The sequence below is a fragment of the Megalops cyprinoides genome, chromosome 19, assembly GCF_013368585.1.
Source record: "Megalops cyprinoides isolate fMegCyp1 chromosome 19, fMegCyp1.pri, whole genome shotgun sequence".
Taxonomy (NCBI): Eukaryota; Metazoa; Chordata; class Actinopteri; order Elopiformes; family Megalopidae; genus Megalops; species Megalops cyprinoides.
Window position 1 is genome coordinate 26,296,979 of NC_050601.1, and position 15,890 is coordinate 26,312,868.

General features: G+C 41.8%; 1 protein-coding gene across 2 annotated transcripts; it reads right to left on the bottom strand.

Moving 5' to 3' along the window:
• Positions 1-1,082: 1,082 nt before the first annotated feature.
• On the bottom strand, positions 1,083-12,866 carry LOC118794712 (peroxisomal membrane protein PMP34). 2 transcript variants are annotated; one of them, XM_036552970.1, is made up of 10 exons: positions 12,782-12,866; positions 12,540-12,662; positions 11,358-11,418; positions 10,210-10,276; positions 9,122-9,276; positions 8,554-8,670; positions 7,921-8,066; positions 7,147-7,242; positions 6,731-6,813; positions 1,083-6,291 (listed from the first exon to the last, which is right to left on the bottom strand). In XM_036552970.1, exons 2-10 carry the CDS (start codon positions 12,612-12,614, stop codon positions 6,144-6,146), a joined length of 948 nt encoding a protein of 315 aa, XP_036408863.1. In that variant the 5' UTR covers positions 12,615-12,662; positions 12,782-12,866; the 3' UTR covers positions 1,083-6,143. The 2 variants fall into 2 exon arrangements, with proteins under 2 accessions (XP_036408863.1, XP_036408862.1); XM_036552969.1 differs by having other exon boundaries at positions 12,540-12,866.
• Positions 12,867-15,890: the final 3,024 nt, after the last annotated feature.

Consider the following 15,890-nt stretch of genomic DNA (forward strand, 5'->3'; position numbering starts at 1 on the left):
CAAATAAATAGATGGTTATTGTCTATTCATAACAATTGTTTCATTAGGATTATTTAAGAATGAATGAAAATCTGAAAAAAACACCATTATCTTTCAGAAGGGACTAGTGGTGCTGTGTACATTAAATATCATGGCCTATTGCCCATTCTGACATTGGCAAGGGCACCCAGTTAAAGGAATTCTGGGAAAACTCAACTTTCACCACATCAAAAGAACACATCACCAGTGTATTTCCACACTGCGACTCCTTTATTTCTACTTAGAGCAGATTGTGTCCAGAAGTTACCATGTCCATACGAACAGCACATTCAGTTAATTTAGGAAAAAATATATTAACAAATAAATAAAAACTGTAGTAACAAAATATGTCAGTGACAGAAGAGTTCAAGTAGAGGAAGTACTGCATTGATTTTCTACTCAAGACTTGTGTGTAAACTGTATCTGACCAGTGAAGGCACAGCTATGATAATATCAATGCCACTCTAGGCCCCAAATTTAGTTTTAACCCTGATGTTCTTTGTTTACTTGAAGTAACAAATTTAATGTTATTTTCCCCATTTACTATCAGTATGATACTGGCTGAAGTTAATGTAAAAAGACTAGGGATGCACGATATTGGACTCATTTTGGCCGATTGCCGATGCCGATATTGTGTGTGTGTGAGAGATATATGAGAGAGAGAGAGAGAGAGGCCGCGTAATTTAAAAATGGTCTCACTGCCCTCCAGAAGCAGAGAGAAGCTTAGCAGCACACAACTAGCATCTTCACAGGGTGAGAAACTTCGCTAGGCGCCGGTCGAAACCATTAGGACCTCCATTCGAGTCCCAAAACGAGCTTGGCGATCACAGGCTATCTTGTTTTATTTCCCATTGCATTCTCTACTTACCGAGCCGCAATATTAAACAATGGTCTCACGCCCCTCCGGAAGCAAATAGAAGCTTAGCAGCACACAGCTAGCATCCTCCCAGAGTGAGAAACATAGGTATATATTTTACCCCTCTTTGCATCACTGGTGCTTTACAAATATTGCAAATAGCAATTGTGTTATCTGTTTCAGATACTTCAAAATACTTCCATACAGCTGACATGTTGAAGGTTGTTGCTGGCGCTCATAATAAACATTTAGCGTCATTGCACGCGCATAGTTAACGCGTCACCTTATCGGCCAGGCACATCAGCAGAAATTTTCGTATCTGCCGATGCCGATAGTTAAGTTTTTATTGGCTGATACCGATGTCGTGCCGATCTCATCGTGCATCCCTAAAAAAGACTGGGTAAAAAATAGCTTACTGAGGATAGCTTAAATTCATTATTCATAGAGGAAACTTAATACACTTAAACTGAGGCCGAAAAGTAACCTTCAAGTTCAGAAAGAACATTACTGGTTGCAATTCAGCGAACTTCTCCAGGAGCTACTAGCATCGAGGATCACGGGACAACAGGAGTGTTCACAGCGGTCCATTGCGATCTCTGAATTGGGGAAAACGCAAAGAAGCAGATTCCAAGCAGACAACTTGCATAGTGGAGCAAAAGTGTGTGTAGGTCACACAGTTTGGTGGACAATGGTGGCCTCTCAGTGACTGTCCTTGAAGACTGTCCTCAGTGTGTTGGGCGACGGATGGAAGACTCTAAGCTGAGGTGCAGAAGTCCCAAGGTTGTGAGGAGGACACAATGGCATGACAGCTGTTGAACCTGAAGATGTCACAATTCTATATTTGATAGGTTTAAAATGCATATGAGAAACACTTCCGAAATGTCATAGAAAACTGTTGCTTCATATGAACAATTTCATGTGTATTTCTGCAGTTCAACATAGGACTTTAAGTTAGAAATACTTGTACACAGTGCAGGAATTGTTCTTTTGAAAGTTAGCACTATGCTACATTTTTGTAAATGATTCTGTTGAGCGATAGGCTAACTTACCACTTTATTGGCATTCAGTTGTAATATTAAGAGCAGGGTTCATAACCCAAGGGTGTAATTCCCAGGTAGGCCACTGCTGTTGTATCCTTGGGCAAGGTACTTGATATTTTGCTGTATCAATGAATCATGTCAAAACTGCAAGCTGTGTAAGTTGCTCTGGTAAGCACATTTAATAATATAATACAGTGCTGCTTGAAAGTATATGAAAGTACATTGTGAAAGTACAGATTTTTTTTAGCTTTTACCATGAAATGTTTATTTAAAAAGAACTGACAACAGGTTTATATTTACCAATTCCAAATGCTGGTTTATAGCAAATCATTTGTGTGGTAGAAAAACAAAATTAAAAAGGAATTAGTGCACCAGTCCACTGTGAGGCAAATAATTTACAAATGGGAAGCATTTAACATGACGGCAATCTGGCCTAGAAGTGGACACTGATTCAAAATATCCCAAGAGCCACAAGAAAAATAAATCAGATAAAAGCCAACACAAACATAACATCTAGAGATTTGCAGGCCTCTCTTGTGTCATCTCAGGTAACTGCATTATTCAACAATAAGAACAACTCAATCAAAATGGCATTTATGGGAGGGTTGCTAGGAAGAAGCTTCTGCTGTCAAAAAAGAACCAAACTGCCTGTCTTAAGTTTGCCAGAGACCATATGGACAAACCTGAAAGATTCTGGAAGTCCATTTTCTGGGCAGATGAGTCCAAAATTGACCTTTCTGGTCACAATCAAAATCACTGTGTTTGGTGAAAATCCAACACTGCATTACCACCAAAAGAACCTTAACCCAACAGTCAAGCATGGCGGTGGAAAAGTCTAGACCTGGGGCTGCTTTTCCTCCTCTGGACCTGGATGACTGTACATCATTAAGAACCATGAATTATGAGGTATATCAGGAGATTCTTGAAGAGAACCTCATGCCATCAGTCAAGGAGCTAAAGCTGGGCCAAAAAATAGGTCTTCCAACAAGACAATGACCCAAAGCATTTAAGCAAATCTACGTCAGGAGAAAGAAGATTTGTGTTTTGGATTGGCCAAGTCAAAGTTCTGACTTAAATCCAACTGAGATGCTGTGGCAGGACCTGAAGTGGGCAGTGCATGCCAGACATCCCTCAAACCTCACTCAATTGGCTGAGTTCTGTAAAGAGGGGAGGGAAAAAATCCTTCAAGACTGATTATTGGCTTTAGGGGACATTTACTCAAAGTTACTGCTGCTAATGGAGGTGCCACAAGCTATTGACTGAAGGGGTTCACATATTTTTAAACCCATTAAATCTGAGTTTTTGTTAAACACTTTTGTTAAATAATGAAAGAGTGTATATGTGCATTTTGTTTAGGTTCTTTATTTAGAATGCCTTTTACGAATTGGGGTTTAGATTTTAAGTTTATTTTAATATTTTATACAAAAATAATGACCATCCCTGTAGAGTTCACAAACTTTCAAGCAGCACTGTATATCCAGATGCAGTTTTACCAAGGTCTTGATTCGTATTCCTATTATTGTGCAGATGCAGTCACTTACACACACACAGATGCTCTGATTTTGGCAATGTGTTAAAAAACAACCAGGAAAGGCCTTATACCTAACGTCTATTACACTACCAGCCAAAGATAAGGGGCCAGTTGGCTCAGCTTGGAGTCTCCTTGCCACTACAGTGCAATATGAGGAATAGGAAGCAGCACGACATGTTGGAATCAATGCCTGATATTCTCCCACCTTACAGTGGCTCTTTGTGCTCAATGAGAAATTATCAGTACTTTACCTTACAATTGTTACAGCATGCATTTGTAATCAAAGTTTGCAATTAATTTGAAGTTCCCTGGACAAAAATAGAAAAGTATTTGATGATGAAGCCTTATGGGACAGAGAACTGGTGGACATACAGTACAAAGCACACAGCCTGTTAGAGGTCCAAGTAAGGGAGATTTACATGTCATGCCAGACACTTCAGATGGCTTCCAGTGCCACAGAGTAACCCACATATGGAGTTCTGAGTGACAGTCATGGGGTGGCTCTGCTGTTCAGAGCTAACAGGCGGATCACTCCCTGCCAAGTTTCAGGAGGACTGAATGCCTTTTAACGATCCCTCCATTCAGACTCGTCTCCCTGAAGTAAACCACTTTGACACTTTAGTTGTCAGTACAGAAATTTGTTTCTACTTCAGTAAAGACACAAAAATTTTTAGGATACCTCACTGTCCTGTGTCTCTAGACATGTTTGAAGCCTCTCCTCCTAAAAGGTTATATGAATACTTTCAGGAATTACATTTTGTGTAAGAGCAAAATATCCCCCTAATCTTTAGCATGAAAATGGGTGTGTCATATTTGTCATATTTTACGGCCCCCCTGATTGGACTTTGTACTGCGGTCAAGCTGTAAGAACCCTCGTGTGGAGGCTTTTTTTTTTTCCTTCTGATCGGACAGCTTGTCCAAATGAAAACATCTTAACTCCTTTGTAAACCCGCCTGTGAATGCTACCGTTTAATCCTTCACCTCCTTTATGCTACTGCACAATGGTGAAGGCTGACTGATCCAGGAACAGCCAAATCATCGACCATGCGCACTACCACAGCTTGCTAGACAAAGAGTAACACTACTCACTGCACTTAAAGATGGTGTTCCTGTATCCGTGATAGACACATAAACATTTCAAGTTACTGTTTAGTCACATCCTACATTATTGTCCTTTGACAAATATAAGTTTGAGTTGGTATTTCACACGCTTTAGTACAGGTAGGTAGTTCATCTTCTCCGTCTCACCCGTTAGTTTAAGAGAAATTGAGATAAACGTTAAGACTTATGTGAAGAATGTTTTTTCTCAGGTTGTACACAACATGGTACTATTTGTACAGGGCTGAATCTGGAACATTCTAACGGGTTGTCTGCATCACCAACATGTTAGGGCTGATTTATATATTTTTTATAATTCACTGACATCTGGTTGTGTAGAAATAAGGCATCTTTATAATTAAGCAGTTCTTGGTGAGTTTTTCCCCTGGATACCCCTCCCCCATTTAATGTATATATACACACATTAAATGGGGGGGGTATCCAGAGGAAAAACTGTCTGTCTACGACTCTCGGTTCCGGGAGAGCAGTGGGACGAGGGATCCCTGGCCTACCTACCCAACTGAAACCCCCAGAGAATGAAGCCATTTGACACATAGCCAGCTTCAAACCCAGACCGTACAGCTCAGTCTGTGCTCAAAGTGAGCGCCTATGATTACAGTACTTTTTAAGGTTTCTAAGCATACATCTCCACAGTTCTCTCCTACCCAGTACACTACTGCTGGAGACTCGAGGATTACTCAGAGACTGCAGCTTCATCCTGGAAGAATGTTAAGGCTTGTTGAAACAATGCATACTCTGGTGTGAATGGTTTACATGACAAAGTTGACATCTTCACCTCCGCACAGTTGCAGGAATCTTGTGGAGATTCCTGTGGGCACGATTCTTGTGGAATCTTGTACCATTTTGCAGGATGAATTAGAGCGCAAAGAAAAAACTAGAGATGGCAGAGTAAAACAAGATGTCAGTGGATAAAAAACCCCACAAATCTAAAATCTAGATAACACTGGTTTGGATCCAAGTTTTCAGTCCTGTACAAATACTGCAGCAGACCACCTGTCAGATATACTCGGCCATTCAGCACATAGGTACCTAGCTTTACAACCAGATGCATAAGGAATCCCATCAGTGAATCTCTGTAAAAAAAGGACCAATGGTCTGCAATAGTCTGGGGAAAGAGAGTTGTTCATGGAAAGAGTGTGACTTGATTTGCAAGGCAGTGGGTGTCTTTTTTTTTTACCATTTCATAATTCACAAACATGTAGGGGGTGGGGAAAGTTACCCAGGTTCAGCACCACAGATGAAATTCAATACCAGGTTCAAAGTTAAATCCCCTTCCCACCGACTGCAGAATATGCCCCAATGAAGGATTCAGTTGCCCCACATTTTCCCATTCTCTTAAAGTGACAACTGGAACCCTTTTCAGAGAGATGTAGCCCCAGATCTGTGTCGGGGCGACACATCCAGCACTAGCACGTGACGCGTGTGTGAGTGTGGTGTGCGTGTGCATGCATGCCAGAGAGAGGAGGTAGTACAGAAACAGGCCCTTCCCTGGGTGGGGCAGGCTCTCAGCCCTGGTGCCGGTCTCCTTTGGCTGAGTCTGGCCTGTTCTGGCTCTGCCCGGCCAACTCATAGGGCAGCCTCAATGCTTCAGTTTCTGCTTCAGGCCCATGACCCTGAAGGTGGCGGCTGTGATCTTCTCGTACACCACGAACATAAGCGCTGCCGTCAGCACCGTCTGAAGGAGCTTAGCCTCCAGCCCCTTATACAAGCCCAAGACGCCATGTCTCCTGCCATCACGAGGAAGATGGAGAGAGAGGCGGGGGGGGGGGGGGGGTGCTTGTTAAAAAGTGAATCCACACATTCTACGGTCAACAATATTATGCAAGCAGTTTTCACATGGTCAAAGAAGCTGTCACACTTCATCATGCGATTATCTAAATAATGCATCAGACACATTTTCCTGTTTTCTTCTGAGAAATAGCCCCATTCTTATCATCTAATTTCTTATTTATAGCTCGCATTATATATAGGAGAAAGTATTGTTTTGGAGTAATATGTAGGTGGATCAATAAGTACAACAACAAATGAGTTGTTCTGTTCTTCAGTTAAGTGTCTTAAAATTAGGAAGTTATTTCTTGGCAGAAATACTTCCCATTTTGTTATCTTTCGCCAAATAGAACTGTACTTTGTAGTTCAAGCAAGGCCCTGCAAGGGGCAGTAACATACTTGATTCTGTCCATCAGCAGGTAGACCACATTGCGCAGGCTTCCCAGCAGGCCGCTCTTGCCCTCTGCTTTGTACTGGCCAAACTGCAGGGGGAGACAGAGAGCAGCTACTGTCAATTCAGCAAGCCCACAGAAGCCCCTCCCACTGGCTCAACACTATCAGGGCTTTTTGCCTGGAGTCTGTGCCTGACTTTGCCCCCCCGATCAGTCTGCCCTAGTTGTCCGAACTGTAGCATAGTGGTTTAAACCCCGCTGAGGTCACTGCGATCAGCCCTCTGCTAACTGAATTTGACTCAAATCTTCACATATAAAAAATGCTAGTTTAAGTCTTGTGTTAAACTTTGGCAAAAACATATCAGTGTATCTAAAATGACTAATATCCCCCCTCACACACACACACAGGTGAGTGAATCTTACCCTTAGAATGGCTTGGACAGTCTGAAGGGGGTAGGTGGCTGTGGTGGCGATGGCTTTAGCAATGGCCCCGATCAGAAATATCTCAACTGATGAAATCTGAAAAAGCATCACCAATGCTGTGGTAACCAATATCACACATCAGTACAATGCACTAAGAACTACAGGCCTATCAGGGAGTCCAAATGTGTGAAACAGTCAGGTGATCCAGAGGTTTCCATTTCAAGAGGTTTCAAAGTTTGGGATTCTGTATATTTCTTTAAACAAATGTGAAAAAGGGAACACAATAAGGACTGCTGAATATTGATGTTACATTTCACAACAGGGACTGCGCACCATAGACATTCAAGGTGCTTTTTCAAAACAAAGACTCAATCCTACTGCAAAATACACATTGCTCATGAAATGTGACAACTTTGAAGGACGAATTTATACAAATGAAATTTTCTTAAGTAATATCCAGCTGTATGTAACCTTGTGCACTTAACCACAGTATGCACATAACAAAAGTAAATGAAGTGGGATCAACAGCAAACTATGCGATAAAATGGAGCATGCATCTAGCTGATATGCATTTATATGGAGTCGACTGTAACCAAGGAAGCACGATGAGTGTACAAGGGAAAAATAAACAGGGCAAAGTGTACCATGATCAGAGCGAATCTGGGCCGAGGTCCAAAGTGTGTTCCAAACAGCATGGAGCACAAGGATCAATAAGGACATCAGTGCGTGAGTGTGACGTGATGTGTGGCGTGTGATGGGTCCTGGCTGGCGTACCTTCCTCCCGCCCCGCCCCGCCCTCCTCTTCATGGCCTCGTAGAACATGAACTGGACAGCCGGGTTGAAAACCAGCACCAGGGAGGGGAGCATGCCATTCCACAGCGTGGCCGCGCCCTCGTTGCTGATGATCTGGGAGAAGGCATCTGGGAGAGAGAGTGCACAAGATCACATGGCTTACAAACAAAATGCACATCAACAAGAGCGATTTGCGCTGAACAACCAGCCACATGTCACTCTTAGAGGAATCTACACTTGTATATAATTATGGAAGTGATATGACCATCTGGCAAATAAATATATTATTTATTTAATTAATTCCCTAACAGAGTAACAACAAGGCGTGGTGACTGCTGAACGCACTCCTCCAATCTCAGTCACCATTAGTTGATGACATGAATGGGGTTGAACCCGAGCCATATAGCTCAGCAGGCACTCAAAGCAACCTTAACCAGAGTGCTACTCCTGGAGCCTAATTAGTGCTATCATGAGTGGTGCTACTAGTTTGGTAGTAATCAGTACTACTAGTAGAATAAGTATTATTTATTTTTTATTTTACAGTGTGTCAAGTTTTACTATTACTGCTGGTGGTGTGTATGCAGGTATTATAATAACAATAACATTTCCACTGACCCAGGATGCCTTTGTAGTGTGTCTGGTGCAGGTCCTCGTTCCGAAATTTGGCCCCCTGCAGCTTCAGGCGGGTGTTCACCACCCACATGGGAGTGGTCAGGAGAACATTCACAGCCCCTGTGGAGAGATAACAACGCCCCACTGTGATAGGCTGAGAGACTCTACCTCACACTGACTCCTCTTTTTTTTCCTCCATCTCATCACTGCTTCTCTCATTTATTTCCCATAACAATGGGAAGTCTGAAACTGTCTGCGGTTATCCAGGCATACATATTATTCACATGGCTCATCACTGTCTGAGTGGTCACTGTGTTCTGGCACATACATGAGACAGCAGTGACTTCTGGGAAGACGATTAAGACATGGGCCTCATCAAATTATATTACAGCCACACATCAGTGGCAACTGTTTTTAGTCTCTCTCTTCAGGCTTTAAAGTTTACACATAAGCTAAGATCGTTACTGCTTTCTTTCCACATGAATTGGTTGTATGAACCCAGTCCTGTTACCGAGAGGCTACATCCAGGCTGAGCTCCGGAGGCATTTGCTGAGAGCAGCTGTGGTCTCACCGGAGATGAAGCCCATGAGCAGGTCTTTGCCTGGTCGGGCCTGGCCCCTGCCCGTCACCCACACCCTCTTCAGCGAGTTGAAGGTGTAGAAGTAGACAAAGTTGGAGCAGCAGAGGCTGGAGATGACAGGAAACCAGCCGCGATACAGAGACAATCTGAAAAAGGGGGCAGAGCCAAGAAAATTGTCAGCCAATCAGATCACAACAAAACATCACAAGGGACTATAAGGGGAGGGGGGAGTGGTCATAACACCTGTATCAGGGGTCTTCTTCTTCTCAGGTAATCTTTGAGTTCAGACGATCAGACCACTGAACTGTGACAGCTACTGCTTCTCTTCTAGATCTGTCATTCCATTTCTCACACAGTTCAGAGGTCTAGTGGTCTAAACTCCAGGATTAAATCCTTACTAAAGTCCTTATAATTAGCCCCAGAGGTCATTAGGTTTCTTTAGAGGGCAGAAATTGGTAGCATTTCTTTGAAGAATGAACAAAATGGTGACATACTTCACCAGATGTCATGTTACTGCTTTCGTGTGGAATCATGTAATCACGCAACACCATTATATTGTAAACAAAATTAGATGAACAGATATTTACGTGAAAGAACACAGACCACTTGTAACAAATAGCAAATATATACCTCAAATTGTGTATCAAACAATAAATATGTGAAGTAGAAATCTACTTCAAGTCTAGCACAAATATAAATCAAACCAAAAATGTAACGCAACATTAATTATGTCAACATTTTATGTATATTTTTACTTGTGTTATGTTTAAATAAAGATATAAAGTAATAATAGTTCAGAACAATGACTAAGCATTTAGCCCTAACAGTATATCCACTTTATTATGTTTCAGTTTGTGGACCCCTGTGGCAGAGGGATATTGATCATGTAAGATATTGAGATAAAGCCCAGAATTATGGGAGCCTGCAAACCTGGAGAGATGATATAACCCCCCACTTTCCCTGCCTATTGAGGAAAGGCTAACACAGAAGTGCATCTAAGTTCAGTGTTTCATGTAACTGTTCTCTCCCTGGACCATTGGCTTGTTTTTTCCTCTCGACTCAAATGAAAAGGCACTTACATTCCCTCCTCCTTTGCTATCTCGGCCAGGATGATAGGAGTTGACTTGGACTTTCGGTTCTCGTCCACTGAAACAGATTGCAACAGTCGCGTTATCACCTCCGTCCAGGGGGCAGGGCGACTGCTTTGTTAGGACATATTGTGTCGGATTGATAAAAAAAAATAGATCACAAAAATAAACACCACCATGAGAGGGCACTGTGGCAAAGAGAGGGCACACCTCTGAAATCACACGCAATAACTCACAAAAAAGAAGGCTGCCAATCAAAGCTTACTTTTTAAAGTCAATATGATCAATCTTTACTGTTCTTCAGTCACAAGGTGTTACGTAATTACCCCCCAAGGTAAGTATGCTCCACAGTGAAGTGTATAAAACCCCTATCACACCACAACTATTCCCAGCAAAGCACCAGCATTTTTCACCACTTCAAACATATATTACAGTTGCTTACCAACCACTCTTACACAGGGCAACTTTGATAACTTACTGGATTTTATGTTATCCATTTATACAGTTGAACATTTTACTGAGCCAATTCAGGGTACCCAGAAGTACAATAGCAGTGTACTTTTCGAAACAGTTATTTTGAAATCAGTGACATCAGAAGTGCTCGCAGTCATTCCTGTGTTCATGTGCCCCTCTTCGCTGTTATCCATGGGAACGAATATATTTAACATGTTCTCTGCTGCGCTGAATTCTCCGCATTTTGAATTACAATAGTCAAGATGAGCTGACCAATTGATAGGCCTGAATGATGACTTTAAATCGGACAAAGCTATCAATTGGGTCAGAGGGGAAAAACTCAAGCCATGACCGGGACAAACACTCAGGGAGCAGAATAAACATTAAATATACACTGACAGAGAGTGGTAGCCTACAACTGAACTGAAAACAACAACACTACAGAACCAGCAGTTTGCTATCTGTTATCCAGGATAAGAGCATCTGCTTAATCAATCATCAATCAAAAGGCTATGTGACTTGGCATTGTGAATCCTACGTCAGTAACACCCGCATTTCAATGTTGGTATTTTGCTGGTACTGCTGGTGCGAAAGTGGCTGTAACATGTTAAACGGAGGTCTAATAAAAATGCTGCAACTTTCATGCGCTACTTGGCAGAAATCTTGCCGCTCTAAATTAATCTTACCTTGTAATCTAATCCTGGCTGTGTCCAGGGGAAAGAACACCGTCATTGCCGTCATGCTCCCCTGCGAAGACATGACAGCGTTTTAAATACCGTGAAACATCAGGAACAGTATTGGGAGTCATTCCGACGCTCACTTCAAATTCTACGTCTATCAAGTGATAGAGTAGGTGGAGTTCCCAAGTCCCAGTTCTTAGCCCCGCTGAAACATTTACTGATACACTAGGGTCCAAAATTATTGGGACACCTGGGCATTTTGTGGTTAAGTGTGGATGTGTCCATGTAACTATTAGTTTTAACACTCGAACCTAATTGTGGCAGTTACATGTTTTGGCAACTATTGACATTTTCAAAACATCTCTTTATGTGGTTGGCACATGATTGCCTGATGACTACCCTTATTTCCAACATTTTAATAATATGTATGACATTAATTCTGCCAAACAAACTGACATTTCCATGACATTATCTTAATTTTAAAGGGTACCTACATACTGACTGAGTGCAGACAAGTGAACAAAAATGCCTGATTGAACGTTGCCCTGCCCCCTAATTGAACACTCATACTGAAGCCTATATAAACCTAACAGGGTTGGAACATGGTCACAGAAGATGAAGCTGAAATTGACATTGACATAAATATGACTTTACCGATGTCTGATGGAATATGCAGCAAAAATATTGTGGGTTTTCAGAAAAAAAGTGAGTGTCCCAATAATTTTGGACCCCAGTGTATGTACGTAATCGACGGACATGTACCGACCCCATTTCAAACCAAACTTTTTCATATCTGCGTACATTTACATCCACCTTTGTCCAAAATTCAACCTGCTTTTGCCATAACTGTTAACATGCTTGTCAACACGACAGACCACACTGTGATTTACTGGCTACTAAATGATCGCTTGAAACAATGTTGCAATGTTAACCGAGGTAAAACATTGAGAGCAGGTGAAAATGACGCTTCCGACATAGGTGAAGTTAGCTTGAGTACGTGCACTTACAACCTTACCAGCTGAATCATGCCACACAGCCTGGCCACCCAGCGAACAAGTAAACCTGTACGCTCGCTACCACGATGCAAGCATAGTACAACACAAAACAATGATTCCGTATAGTTTGCTAGCCTGTACAATTAACTACAGAACAAAAAGTAATAATCGTACTGTACTGAAATTCTCTTACCACCGCGCCTGCTACTGCATGAACGAGAGTCTCATAAGACAGAAGGCCGACAGCCGCACCGCTGTTGTTTGACATTTCCGTTTCTTTGTGAGTCTTGACAGTCGACGAAACAAACCGCGGCGCCTAGGAGTATAAAAGGCAGCGCCTAGCTAATGTTAGATGGTTATAAGTGATAAATCGGCCTTTGAAACCATGCAGATGACGCTGAGTTGCTAGTTTCTTTAAGTGCGGAGAGCACGTACTGTGCGCGAGTCTAAGACAAAGTACGAAGCAACCTTCTTTGTACCCTCCGTAAAATCCCTTCAGAAATTGACTGGACTTCAACTAGTGATCTCTCTGGATTAGGCAAATGCACTTCTTTTAGAGGTGTTTCTCGGGTATTTCAACCAACTGAAAAATTATTGACGCCACCTATTGGACTGGAGTGGAGATGCGCGATGGGGAGACTTGAAAGATGCTGAGATGGGCAGACCCTACCCTGTCCTAATATTCATATCGGATGCGTGTAAAAACCAGATTCATGACAGAAACGCCCTAAGCATACAAAAAGACCAAGTTATGCATATAAATCAAAGTTCAGTACATACTTGTCTGCAAAAAAAGTTCTACAGGTGTTATGTCTCACAAAAACGCTCATACATAAACACACTACTCACATGTACAAGCAATATGTTCTATACATGTCAGAGTTTACACGCTTTGAAATGTACCTCTTTCCCTTCAGGTATTCTGCCACCTTTGCTCTTCTGTTGCACATAGGTGCCCGCATCATGTTCAAGGCTTTGATGCTTGCGTACAGGGCAACCAACAAAATTGCACCTGAACTCACTACAGCAACCCGATGTTCCCGCCCGCTACGCTCTGCCACCGAACGGCGTCTGGTGGTCCCATCGCATCGCGGCATACATTTACTATCCAGGACTTTCTCCACTGTTGTTCCCCGATGGTGGAATGAACTTCCACACTTCAGGCGTTCTGCTGAGTCCCTCTCTCTCTTCACAACACATTTGAAGACACAGTTCTTCCGCTAGCACCTGAAACACTACCCCCTAAAGGAACTTCTCATGCCTCAAAACTGTTTCCTACTAAACTATAAAATAAAAAAAGTAATGTAATGGTAGGGTTGGGCAAATCTGAACTTTTTGTGGATTCCATGGCCATTTTAGCTACTGAACACAAATCCACCAAGTTCTTGGACCTAAAATATATTCTTGAACTGGTTCAGTGGACTTTTTCAAAATGGCGGCAAAAAGTTGACTTTTTCCGGGAAATTTCTTTACAAATTTATCACTGTTCCTTGTAATATATCTTCTTATAGGTTTTTCCAGGTTGCTGAATTCAAAAATAAAGGAATTAGAATTCTTACAATTCAAGCATGTCTATTGCCTGAAATGTGTAAAAACTGTGTAATTTTACCATTATTATAGTGTGAACATGCTACAGAAAAGCAGGATTTGCAACAAAATTATCACATTGTCAGTGCATTCATCAATAGATTGTCAGTATCACTTGCGCTATTGTCCTCTGGTTTCAAAGCATTTCTTCTGGAAGTTCGAAGTTCCTCCATACTGAATTTCTCCATCTTGAACTTTCCCTCTGCTGTTTTGACACATCTCATCTGTTGAATGTCTGGGGCAATCGTTAGTCTTAGATAGGAAATTTCAGCTCAAAGCTGCTTCTCACTCAGTTTAGACAAATCATCATAATTGTTTGGTGTCATGGGACCACCATGGCTTTTACAACTCTCCAGAACAGTCAATGTTTTGTTACCTTTCTTCTTCTTCAGATCTTCCTTCTTGTGTAGTGTCACTTTCTTTGCAGAACATACTGTGGCAAGAAAGTCCACCACTAGCTCCTTTACTTGCTAGATAATAGTTTTGCAGAAATTTTTATTTTTAAAATTTAATTGTTCAATATTTTTACCTGACCAATTACCAACACCCTTGATCTTTCTGATTTGTTCATATTTGAACACAAGGACCCCTGAAACATCATAAAAATGACACATGACAAAGGAAAAATGAGCTCGCCAGTGTGTGGAAGACAGTAGTCTCCAGTAATGTGTTGTCTCCTCAGCTGAGCTCCAATCATGTGATGAGAGAGTGGGTTTAATCATTTTGTAGCCTTTGGCAAATCAGAACTACATCTCTAGCAACAAATCACAATGGCACGTGTGCTGGCGGATTCAGTATCGCTGTGGCAACCGTTAAAGGTAGCTGACTGTTGCTCCAGTTGCGAGGTCCCTGGTAAGGCCACAACTACCGACAGCTTTAGTGGCGGCTCCTGTGGGCAGTTTCTGGTACTACAGGCACCACAAGCGGCAAGACACTCACCTGCTAGATGCGTTTCTTATGCGTTTTTCTAAAGTATCTTTATTGTCCTTGTATCACTTCCCCAATATCTAGTTCAGCACAAATACACGAGCATAAAAGCAAATACAACTAGCTAGTTACCCTGCAAATAACTCATATCGAATATGAGGACATATAGATTATACTTTAACATGAGGTAATATTCTCCGTCGGCCAACAATTTTAGATAAAACAATAAAACGTTACAAGTTCCAGTCCCCAAAACCCAGCCAATAAATAAACAAAACCAACTCCAGAAAATCCAGTGTGGAGGATAGTCTATGTCTATATTGGAAAAAATGTTCCTTTTATTATGAGAAGCAAACGTGTCTATACTGGTGACTGTTTTCAAGTACACTCATATGAATACTAAGAAATATTTGAAAAAGTTCCGAAAACAACACATAGACACCTGAATTAACATGATACATAATGACACATACAGGCATAATCTGAACAGTAACAATGAAAAAACATAACAGCTGAGTGAGGTTGTTCTGGCTATGAGCGTCTGTTAATCAGATCAATCAAGTAGCCTTTGACAGACAGCGAACTGTTTTAACAGCTTTTCTCTGTCTTTTTTGATATGGAAGGAGTTGTGTTACATCACATTAAAAGTCTTTTCATGTAGTCTGTCATCAGTACAAACCTTACATACAGATGTAACAAATCGTCTTTAAGCCAACGTCAGACATTGAATGAGAAAAGAACATCCTTTTAGATGAATACCAGTGTTGATTTACACCTTCTTGTTCGTATGCTAAGATTGCGCTGTGACAGCGACATCGGTCACATTAATGCGTTCATAATCATGTCATATTTATTATCTTGCATGCAGACATATAACGTCCTTTGCCACTTGATCCTGTAGGCTACAGTGGACGACCTTAAGCAGCCGACACTGCACATCCCGTGTGAACTTTGCTTGCAGTTTATGGCTCTGCCCCGGGGTGGATGACGTCCTCTCCAACTTGTTAACATCGCAAACGACATCCAGCAG